At 44.2% G+C, this 12,223-nt stretch overlaps 1 protein-coding gene across 3 annotated transcripts in view; it reads right to left on the bottom strand.

Annotated features, from left to right (window-relative positions):
* Cipc (CLOCK interacting pacemaker) overlaps positions 1-8,317 on the bottom strand; it is a 19,436-nt gene extending 11,119 nt beyond the window's left edge. Inside the window, exons 1-2 of one of the 3 annotated variants that reach the window (XM_021179054.2) lie at positions 8,165-8,317; positions 2,377-2,564 (exon numbers count right to left, since the gene is read on the bottom strand). In XM_021179054.2, coding sequence (XP_021034713.1) covers positions 2,377-2,564; positions 8,165-8,217 — 241 coding nt within the window. In that variant the 5' untranslated portion in view covers positions 8,218-8,317. Of the gene's footprint in view, positions 1-2,376; positions 2,565-2,665; positions 2,687-6,513; positions 8,109-8,164 lie in introns of those variants that run through there. The other 2 variants (XM_029484708.1, XM_029484707.1) reach the window with 2 other exon arrangements.
* Positions 8,318-12,223: the final 3,906 nt, after the last annotated feature.

Genomic DNA, 12,223 nt, shown 5'->3' with positions numbered 1-12,223 from the left:
CGGATGGTTGTGAGCCACCATGTGGTTGCTGGGATTTGAACTCTGGACCTTCGGAAGAGCAGTCGGGTGCTCTTACCCACTGAGCCATTTCACCAGCCCTTAGTATTTTTTCAAACATTTGTTTTTTGAGACCACATGAGATAGTGTTTCTGCCATCTATCTGTCATGGTGGAGACAGGAGGATCATTATGAGTTCAAGGCCTAGCTGGTCTACATAATAAGTTCCAGAATAGACAGACTACATAGAGAGACCCTGTCTCAAAATTTTTTTTTAATTTAAAAATTTTTAAAGAAAGAAAGAAGGGCTAGAGAGATGGCTCAGTGGTTAAGAGCACTCACTGCTCTTCCAGAGATCCTGAATTCAATTCCCAGCAACCACATGGTAGCTCACAACCAACTGTAATGAGATACAATGTCCTCTTCTGGGGTGTCTGAAGAGTGACAGTGTACTAACATACATAAAATAAATAAATAAACCTTAAAAAAAAGAAAAAAAGAAGAAAGAAAGAAGGCAAGGAAGAAAAGAAAAAAGGAAGAGAAAAGAGAAGAGGAGAAAAAGAAAAAGAAAAAGAAAAAGAAAAAGAAAAAGAAAAAGAAAAAGAAAAAGAAAAAGAAAAAGAAAAAGGAAAAGGAAAAGGAAAGAAAAAAAAAGAAAAGAAAAGAAAAGAAAAGAAAAGAAAAGAAAAGAAAAGAAAAGAAAAGAAAAGAAAAGAAAAGAAAAGGAGGTAATACTAATGATAAATTTGTTTGGGGAGGTTTGGTTGTTTTGGTTGAGACAGGGCCTTATCATGTGGCCCTGATGCCCTGGAACTCAACTCTGTAGACCATGATGGCTTCAAACTCAAGAGATCCACCTATCTCTGCATCCCAAGTCCTGGGATTAAAGACATGTGTCACCATACCCAACTCAAAGATTTGTTTATTTTCCTCTGTGTGTGTGTGTGTGTGTGTGTGTGTGTGTGTGTGTGTGTGTCTGCCTGCTAGTCTGTCTGTATATACATGCACCATGTCCATGCACGAGCCCTCAGAGACTATGAGGGGTGTCGGATCTCCTGGAACTAGAGTTACAAGTGGCTATGAACTACCTGACATGGGTGTTAGACACTGAACCCATGTCCTCTACAAGAACACCAAGTATTCTTACCTGCTGACGAATCTCTCCAGCCCCCTGTTCTACTTTCTTATCTCTAATAAGAGTTTACAGTTGGGTCAGGTAGCTCACAGTCTAAACACAAACTGTAGTTATTAGGAAAAAGTTAGAAGGAAGGGCCTTTTTTTAAGTATAGCAAAAGTACTTTCTAAGCTGGTGTTATCTTAACTTACTACATAAAGAAGGTTCAGCCAAAGACAGGCCATATATATGATAATGACTATACCATATAGCCAAAGTATATAACAGACTATATCGTCTAGGTTTAGGAAGGCACACCCTAGGGTTCACACAAGGATAAAAATCCATGAGGACCAGCTTCTCGTTACATAATACATGACTGGCTTACCTTTAACTGACCTTCACACTGCTATATGGAAACAAGATGCACTAGTATTTTTCTTTTTCCCTGTCATATAAAAGAAATTAACATAACAGAATTCTGAATGTTTTTAAAAACACTTGTCTTTGAGACAGGATCTCCTATAATTCAAACAGGCCTTGAACTCGCATGTAACTAAGGACAACATGCGACTTCTGGTTTGAGGCTGGAGAGATGGCTCAGTGGTTAAGAACACTGACTGCTCTTCCAAAGGTCCTGAATTCAAATCCCAGCAGCCACATGGTGACTCACAACCATATGTAATGAGATCTGATGCCCTCCTCTGGAGTGTCTGAAGACAGCTACAGTGTACTTACATATAATAAATAAATAAATCTTTACAAAAAAAAAAAAGAACACAGGAACTTCTGATCCTCCTGTCCCGACCTTGTAGTGATGGGATTATAGGCACAGTGGGCTGCCACATCCAGTTTTATAAAGTGCTGGGGTACAACCCAGGGTCCTGAATACTAGGCAAGCACCCCACAACTGAATTATATATAGTCCCTGTCCATGGATAACATTTCTTTTATAGTAGCTACAGTTTGAAATGTAGGATTAAAAGTTGAAAGTCTAATTGAAAAAGGATATCAAATTATTTTTTCAGAATTAACTCCATGGTGCTGTGAGATAGACAGACAGACAGACAGACAGATCATAAGATACTACAGAATAACCACCACTACCACCCTTGTTCTCAGAATTACTATCCCTAAGAGCTCAGGTAGTTGTTTATCCTGGGTGTGAAAGCTTCTTGTCTTTCTTACACACGTGAGTGTCGGGGAGGAAGGTTCTCACGCACACCACTCGGTCAAAGCAGAAGAAAGAGTACGCTATGGTTAACCTGAGAAGCCAGAGTCCTTGTCTGAGTCAGCTGCCACCACGCCAAGGGGTCGCGCTAGCTTCTTCATCTCCGTGCCTCGGCCGGGCTTGGCGGACAGTCTTCTGGGGCTCTCTCTGGATGGGATTTTCCTCTCCATGTCTAAGAGGGCCGGAAGACGGAGCACAGGTACTCTGTGCATATGGATTACTCTGTGAAAAACAACAATTACATAAGAAGTCATTACCTGGAGCATGAACGAGGTGAGCCAAATGGTGAGGAAAGTGAGGGCAAAGAACACTACTAGCCTCACCCACTTCAGCTGACCAAGCTTCAGGTTTACCAGACAGAATGCTTCCCACCCAAAGGAGTCTCACCGTCCCCTCGCTGCCCTCTAATCCCATTGCAAATTCAAGGCACGCAACCACATTCAGTGGAAGCTTTGTGAGCTGCTAACAAAGGGACATTTGATTAGGCTTTTTGAAATGGGTAAGGAAATAAACTCACCCTCCTCCCTGAGGAGAGGAGAGGTAACATCAACCAGTAAGGCGTGCTTTCCCAGTAGACGTATGTGGCTTGTGACCTAGTGCCACCACTCAACAGTACAGCGTTTCTCAAATAAACCTGTCAGTTCTTAGAATAAAGTACTGAGCAGAGTACAACCAATATCACACACACACACACACACTCACACACACAACAGATACATAGACTCACACACAGATACATACACACACACTCACACACACACATACACACACACATACACATGCACACACACAGATGCATACACACAGAGAGAGACATTACTTCAAAAGTCTTTTTTACATTTATTTTATTGGTTTATTTTTGTGTGCAAACATACATGTGTATGAGCACACATGTGCCGTGATTCACGTTAGAGGTCAGAGGACAACTGACAGGAGTTGGTTATATCCTTCCACCTCGTAGGTCCTGTCAGCCAGCAAGCACCTTTACCTGTTGAACAATCTCTCTGGCCCCATCCACCATGGTTATTTTATTTGTTTGTTTTGGTTTTTTTAATTATTATATGTAAGTACCCTGTAGCTGTCTTCAGACACACCAGAGGAGGGCGTCAGATCTCATTACGGATGGTTGTGAGCCACCATGTGATTGCTGGGATTTGAACTCAGGACCTTCAGAAGATCAGTCAGTGCTCTTAACCACACCACGTTTTTTTAATGATTTATTCTTATTTTCTGTGCATTGGTATTTCCCCTATATGTATGTCTGTGTGAGGATGTCAGATTCCAGGACTTCTGGAAGAGGGCTCTTAAAACCTGAGCCATCGCTCTATCCTCTATATGCTTTTTGACTTAAATAATACAACAAACAAACAAACAAACAAAACAAAACCAACAACAACAACAACAAAACCATTTACAGGCCTGAGGTATAATTCAGTAGTAGAGCACTTACTTGGTATGTTTAAAGCCTAAGTTTGATCCCCAGAATGACCACATACGAGCAAAAACTTTTATGTACACACAACATAGTTTAAAAGTGCTTACTCGGGAAGAACTGTGAGAGGAGGTAACTGGGAGGGGGCAGTAAGTGGGCTGTAAAGTGAAAAAGTAAAATAATAAAAAAAAGTTTTTAAATGTAAAAAGCACTTACAAGGGGGTGGGCTAGAAAGATGGCTCAACAGTTAGGAACATTTGGCAATCTTCCAGAAAACTCAGGGTTGAGTCCTAGCATACACATGGTGGCTCTCAACAACTTGAGCCCTAGAGAATACGCTGCCCTCTCTGGCCTCTGTGAACACTAGGCACACATGTGGTACACAGACATACATGCAAACAAAACACTCCCACACATAAAATAAATAAAAAAATTTAAATGTAACTATTTATAGTCCATAAGGATATGTAACATTTACTGCTGTTAATATTACTCTTGAGCTTCACAATTCCCTCCTTAGCTGTGATCCCATTTTGTAATGGAAGAAATAAGGCTCAGATACATGACATTCGGACATTCGGAAACATGTATTACAAAAAAAAAAAGAGAAATGTATCAAGTGCTTCCTATAAATTGGCCATTAGCCGGGCGTGGTGGCGCACGCCTTTAATCCCAGCACTCAGGAGGCAGAGGCAGGCGGATTTCTGAGTTCGAGGCCAGCCTGGTCTACAAAGTGAGTTCCAGGACAGCCCGGGCTATACAGAGAAACCCTGTCTCGAAAAACCAAAAAAAAAAAAAAAAAAACAAGGGACAGTTCAGGGGTAAGAAGAGAGGGTACCACCGAGGAAAACAATAATGATGGAACTGGGTAGAAATAGAAAAGTCCAGAAATTACTGAATTTACAATCCACTCATGGCTCCACACAGCTGCCCTGAGTAAAACCACACACCTCAGCTAAGTGGCACTGTCCCTGGAACATCCCCAAGGGCCACGCCTGAACATTTCTGCTAGTTCAGGACCTCGTGAGAAACACTGGAGCAAAGACTCACAGTACAATGAGGAGACGCGAGCCCGTGAGCAACCTCTTGCTCACATGCTTATAGACACTTGCAGTGGCCTAAAGGGACGCAAACTGATCTGAAGGGGAGGAAACTCCAAGTAAAAGTCATTTTGCTCCACATCTAACTCATTTACGGTCTGTCAGCCTCGTCCAGTTCATATCATGGGACTCTCGCACCAGTCACATGCTTAACCCTCCACAGGCAATGATAAACAATGACACTGCCACATCCTACAGCACACCATGCAAAGCACCGTCTCTTTGTTTGACAGCTAGGATGTTTGATAGCCTGGACGATCCTGTTTAAAAGGCAGATGCAGATGTAAAGCAGCGTCTCTAATTAAAGCAGGATCCTTGTGTATGAAACCTGACAAATGTGCACAGGGTCATTTTCCTAAAAGAATTCTGTGACTGAATAGAGTCTTCTTTAAAATGAAACTACAAGTGGCTTCCGGATGGTATTCAGACCACTGAGGGTCTGACCTGCCGTTGATCCAGATTAGAAGGGCAGGTCATGGCAGATGCAACCAAGAGTCTGAGAAAATGTCACACTATCTTACTAAACAGAATACTTTACAGGCATTTTAGAGAAAGCATCCCAATTTAGTATCTATGATCCTGTCACAAGACTATGAAGAGTCATTAAGATGTTAGCTACTAAAATGCAGTCAGTGGAGCTACAGAAAAACACTTAGAGATTTACTCTGGTTCACAGGGAATTTATAGAATATGGACTGCAGAATCAAAACACTAAAACTTTGACAAACCCGTTAAATTCTAAAACTTTTTATCCTGGGGAATTGGTGGCATTTTAGAAGAAAAACAAAACCCACACAGCTGACTCTGAAATGGTAAAGTGTCTATTTTAGATGCAAAAAGATTAAAAATATGAGAGTCTCTGTTTTTGATAAAGTTCTGCTCAAGCAGAAAAAAAAAAAGCTTTAGTGTTCCAGCCGAGGAGGCCCATGTGAGAAGAACAGAGAGCTACACACACCTCTTCTTTTGGAGGAAGTGGGCTCACATGCAGCACACCAGAGGAAGCCCTGGGCAGAAAAACAGAGGTGGTATTTCCCACCAGCACCCCTTAAGTGTACAGTAAGAGTCATCGTGGGAAATTAGTCAACGCTCACATAAACTGGTAGAGGATGACATCTCGGAAGTGTGCTCCACAGCACCAGCTGATCACTGCCACTTCTCACTGCTTACATTACATTACAGTCAGCATTGGTCTCTAGAACAGCAGTTCTCAATCTGTGGGCCCCTAACCCTTTGTGGGTCAGAAGAACTGTCACAGGAGCCACATTAAGAGTCAGAAAACACAGATATTTACATTGTAATTCATAACAGTAGCAAAATTAGTTATAAAGTAGCAACAAAAATTATTTTGTGATTGGGGGTCACCACAACATAAGGAAAGTGTTAGGAAAGTTGAGGACCTAGAGTCCTTGGTTCTATCTCTATTCTGTTAGGAAAGTTGAGAATCAGTGCTCTAGAACCCCAGAGTCCTTGAGGACCACTGCTCTAGAACCTCAGAGTCCTTAATTCTATATCTCTATTCTGTTTGGATGGTTGGGGACCACTGCTCTAGAACCTCAGAGTCCTTGGTTCTATCTTTATTTTGTTTTCAACTTTGCAACAGACTTGTGAGATAGTCAGAGAATAATAAATTTTAACAAACCTCAGTTCAGCAGAGTCTCTGGCAACCCAAGCAGTTTAGTAGTCACCAAACTACCTGAACAACTTGAAGGTCAAGACTGCATTTTCAAAGACTGGGATCACCTCAAGGTCTAATTATCAGGTGTGGTCCAATATACCCCTTAGTCTAAGATGAAACCATAGGGACAAGCATACCAACCAAGTTAAAAGCTGGTGTGACCCACAATCTCTGGGGAGTTTTGAGTTTGGGATGAACAGGCCGATCAAAGGGTTAAGAGGGGAGGCTGGGACACACAGCAGTTCAGTACTCTCCTTTTATAGCTACTTGGCAACATTCCTGAGAGCTCACATTCCCTTTAAATGTGTCACGTGTATGACATGCGTGCAGAGAGGTGTGAGGTGAAAGCCCAAGCTAAGGCTTACATATAATAAAGCAATAAGGCTATAGAAAGTGAATTTATCAGCCATAAACCTGTGAAGAACCTCAGTTAGAACCATAAATGTATTGCTAGGTTTTCTCTAAAGTCGTTTTTCTTTTGATCTGCATTTTCTGAATTGCCATTCCTGGAGAATGTGTATTTTAGTGGTGGAAATTTCACCTACCATGTCTATTATTCATATTCTCCTTCACACTCCTTCCCGTTCTCAAAACTGGCTGAAAAAAGTCATGTCTCGGACCCTGCCCTATTCCATAGTTTCTTTCCTACGGCTCTCTCCTTCCTCGCCTTTCAAGGGGGCCATGTGATTAGTAGAAAACGTTCTCAGATCACTTCAAAAAGGGGGCTCGCAGTGACAGTGCCCACCTATCCATTCGCACCAGCCCACAGGACATCTGCGACAGGCAGCATGCGCACCCTCCAGGCATCAACGAGCCTGCCAACTCAACTCAGCAGGGCAGAACTGGGCAGACCCCAGGACTATGCTGTGACTGGCATACCACCAGTCACCAGGGCAAATGCCCAGGTAATGCCTACTGCCAGAACTTGGGCAATAAACAGAGAGCTTGACTCTGTGGCCCTGGGTCCAGATCAAAACTGTCCTGCCCACCCACTAACCATTGACTTCTTACTTGGCACAAGCCACCTTCTTCCTCGCGTCCCTATCGTTGGCACCGCGCCTGGCTAGCCAGCCAGCCAGGAGAAATGACCAGTAAAAGTAGGCGACCGCAGGCCTCTGCAATAGACGGTGCACCTGTGTCTAGCTCCTAAACGAAGGTCCGGGACACTCACTCGGTAAACAGCCCTCGTGCCCACCGACCAGCCAATTCATAGACCCCTAAGGCCTTCAGGTTCTCCTCCGGCGGGAGCAATGGTATCCAGGGCCAGGCCAAGGCACACATGCTCGAAGGGACTCACAGCACTTGCCCCTCACACAAACCCGGTCCCTACACACAGTCTATGCCTCACCCCAGATTCCCTTCCCCACACCAGGCCCGACCCTCATAGCAAACCAACTAAAAGGAAGCCAGGAATGGCGTGTCCCTCTGCTCCCAATTTTTGGCGTCCCCGTACCCCCCAAAGTCCTGGTTCTTCCCACGGGCCCACTTCGCTCTCCTTCCTCCTTCCACCTGCTCCCACCTGCTTTTCTCGGTGCTCCCAGTCCTAACCTCTCAGTCTCACCCCCATCCCAGCCTCTCCCTGTGCCCGGATCCTAGCGAGCCCTGCCTTTCTCACCTAAGGGCCAGGGTCGCCGCTCCATGACCAGCCCGGCGGGTTAGCTGGCGCATGCGCGAGCCGGGCCCCACGACTCCATGACAACCTGGTATTCGCCGGGTCTCGAGCTATCCCCCAAGGCCTCCCGCCCATTTCTCCTCCCTCCGCCTCCACGACAGCTTTCGCCAGTCACGTGGCCCGGCTCGGCGGCCCCAGCACCATGGAGACTGCGCACTATGCTCCTAGAAGGGCACTTGGAGGCCCGCCCCACCTCGCCGCTCTAGCCGGAAGGCCGCGGAGCACCGAGGAGAGGGAGACGCTCTCCCCACAGCGGTGCTCCTCTCTATGGCTGGCACGTAAGGCTTCGCCGCCATCTTGTCCGGTTCTTCGCGTTATTGTGTGGAGGGCAAGGTCTCACGATTGGGTTTCGGAGGCGTGGGTAGTGGCTTGTAGCCACATGGCAGGAGTTGGGACTCGTTTGGAGACACTGAGGGGAAGCCGCTCTCGGGGTGTGTCCCCTTGACGCCGTTAGGGGTGGGGACCGGAACTGGACCCGCCCGGCTGCGGCGTCCGGCGTGGGAGGTTGGAGGCGCAGGTGTCCCTGCGTCTCACTCCACAGTTTTTTGCCACGCTTGTCGCCTGGTTTGATTTCCTGTCGGTTCCCCAGTCCGTGCACCAGGACTAGAAGCAATTGAATATTTTAATGAGATGATTTCGTGCATTTTGATGTTTGGTTGGCTTTGCCCCCTGCAGCGGGCAATGTCAGGTTTTATAGACGATGTCCCGTGCCCAGCCCTGGAAAATTGCCCCTCGAGCACGCTGAAGGGAAAGGGAATGACAAGATGAGCGTAATCTCTAAGGGAAGTGTTTCACAACGAAAACCGAGCGAGATTAGGTTGCTGACAGTTTGGGAGCTGGTTCTGGAGCTGCCCAAGTCTTTCCAACCCCGTACTCCATGAAGAGCTGTTAGAATTCAGTAAATGGGGGTGTTTTCCAGACGTATTGGCAGCATTACAAGAACTCAGTGGCCACATGCAGCTAATGACTACTTTATTGGACCGCGAAGATGATCTCACGGCAGAAAGTTACATTGCACCTTGCCGATGTAGATGGCAAAATGGCCCTGCATTGGTAATCCGAGCAGTTTAAAGGTCATAGCTAATCACATTATTCATCCAAACACAGATAATGCTAATGTATTAGTGAGAATGAATGTACTTGTTAGCATAAGCCCTCCCAACAAGTAGTAGATGAATGCCTACACATTGTAAGGCTGCTGTTTGGGAGGTGGAGGGAGGGAAAGCAGTGGCTAACCATTATTAAATGGTTAGGAGCCTGTAGTTTTACGTGCGTTTTCCTCAGGACATCTCAACAATTCTAGGACATAGGTGCTGTTTCCCTTCGTTTATAAATGAGGGAAGTAAGGTTTATGCCCTTCACACGGCTAAACCTGAACTCTTAACGGGGAGACGGGCTGCTCCGAACTAAAATGAGCCTTGCTCTCAAACACCTTAAAAATCAAACACATGGCCGGGTGGTAGTGGCGAACGCCTTTAATCCCAGCACTTGGGAGGCAGAGGCAGGCGGATTTCTGAGTTCGAGGCCAGCCTGGTCTACAAACTGAGTTCCAGGACAGCCAGGGCTATACAGAGAAACCCTGTCTCGAAAAACCAAAAAAAAAAAAAAAAAAAAAAAATGGCCGGGAAGAGCGGGGTGAAAAAAAAAAACCCCTGTCCCAAAAAAAAAAAAAAAAAAAAAAAAAAAAAAAATCAAACACATGAAATGAATGGTCTGATAACCAACAGGAGAGAATGTAAGTGCCAGAAAAGTGAACAGATCAATAAAAGCAAAGGAGAAAAAAAATTATTCAGCTCTAGTCATTGTTGGAAGAAGAAGAAGGAAACCAGGTAAAGTTTTAAGCACAGAAAAAAGTTGGATTTAAAATCACGGAGGTGAGATAATATAGGCAGAAAAGAACAAATGAAATAAGCAGAACCATGAAGCATGGCTTGTCTTGAACTTCAAAAAGGAAAAGAAATCAGATTTCCCTTGCATATGAGGGGATAGCCATTCTGTATCAACTACTTTGAATTTCTAAATATATCAGTAGTGTTTATGGATAGACATAATTTTATGATGATTTTACTCTATAATTCTATATGAAGTGGTCAATGAAAGTAGATAATTGTTAGGTAGGCAAATCATTTTTTTTTCTTCCTTTTTAAAACTGATATTCCAGGGTTGTAAATTGGCCCCTGTATGAATAGATTCCTGTGGCCTGAGGCCTGTAGTCATCGGTCAAGGATTCCTGTTTGAGCTAAGGTCCCTGTGGTGAAGAACAGAGTTTGAAACAGGATTCTTCTGGCTTTCGGATCTAAACAATTTGAATCTTCCCCAGAACTGCTGGAGACTCAAGACCTATTTTGCCAACATCATTTCCAGCAGGGGGAGACATGCTACCTTAGATGCTGCATTGGGATTAGGGAAGAGATTTCCCCTATAAGCAGAGCTGAATCAAACAGCCAACTCCTTCCAGTCTACTCAATAAACTATCACCTATCCACAGCAGGATTTGACATTTTAGTCCCATGTAAGGTAACATGAAGAGTTAGTCATGTATGTATGTAGTATATATGTGCATATGTTTTTGAATTAGTTTTCCCTTTTTCTATTTATAGGTAGAGTCTATGTAGTCCTGGCTAGCCTATTACTCACTCTGTAACACAAGGTGACCTCATCTCAAACTTTCAGTGATTGTCCTGCCTCTGCCTCCTGAATGCTGGAATTACAGACATGAGCTACTAGAAGTGGTATACCTTCAAATATTTATAAATAACAATAATTTTGTCCATGCTTGGTGGTGCATTCCTGTAATACTAGCTACTTGAAAGACTGAGACACAGGATAATTTGAGCAAAGGAGTTCAAAGCTACCACAGAGGTGGGGTCTGGGAAAGGACTTGGTGGTAGAAAGCTTACCTAGCATGCAACAGACCTTGGTAAATCTCAATGCTAAGACAGAAAGGAAGGAAGGAAGGAAAGAAAGAAGGGAGGGAGGGAAAGAAAGAGAAAAAGAAAGAAAAGAGAGAGAGAGAAAAAGACAGGAAGGAAATTGATAAATAAACTTGAATCTTTATTTGTTTTGTTTCTGTTTTTCCAAACAGGGTTTAGCCCTGGCTGTCTTGGAACTAGCTCTGTAGACCAGGCTGGCCTGGAACTCAAGTCCCCCTGCCTCTGCCTCTGAGTGCTGGGATTAAAGGTGTGTGCCACCACTACCTGGCACACACTTGAATCTTTTTTTTTTAAGATTTTATTTATGTATTTATTTAATGTATCTATGCTCTCTTCAAACACACCAGAAAAGGGCATCCGATCCCATTAAAGATGGTTGTGAGCCACCATGTGGGTGCTGGGAATTGAACTCAGGACCTCTGGAAGAGCAGTCAGTGCTCTTAACTGCTGAGCCATCTCTCTAGCCCATAAACCTGAATCTTAAACTGAAGTTGTTTTAATGGGAATCAAGGGAAGCATCCAAAAGATCCAGTTTGAAAGCCCAGCTTCTCTCAGTATCATTTTATCTTGGCCTCCCATTTACATAGGATAAGATATATTTTCACAGTTTAAAAATTGGATAATTTCAAGCTGGTCATGGTGGCACACACCTTTGATCTCAGCACTAGGGAGATAGAGGCTGGGGAATTTGAGTTGGAGGACAGCCTGGTCTACTAAGCTAGTTCTAGGACATCCAGAGCTATGCAGAGAAACCCTGCCTCAAGAAACCAGAGTCATACAAAACTTTTCACATTCTCATTTCTCCAGTTTTACCAAGGACCTGTAAAAACATAAGGACTGGATCAGTTCTTGGACCAGCATTTGAGAGCCAGAGACTTAATTTTTCTGAACTTCCCTTGACCAGTTTGAATCAATACCTAGCATTACCAATGCTGGCCAGTTCACAGAGCTTTCAAAGAGGATTTGATGGTGTGCTGGATACACATGCGCACTGGAGTACCAGAGTCATACTGAGAGAAGAGGCAGCTCTCCAGCCTGGACAGGCAAGAGAGACCCTGGTCTCACACAG

The sequence above is a fragment of the Mus caroli genome, chromosome 12 (assembly GCF_900094665.2).
Source record: "Mus caroli chromosome 12, CAROLI_EIJ_v1.1, whole genome shotgun sequence".
Taxonomy (NCBI): Eukaryota; Metazoa; Chordata; class Mammalia; order Rodentia; family Muridae; genus Mus; species Mus caroli.
This window is presented reverse-complemented; position numbering and strand designations above follow the sequence as displayed.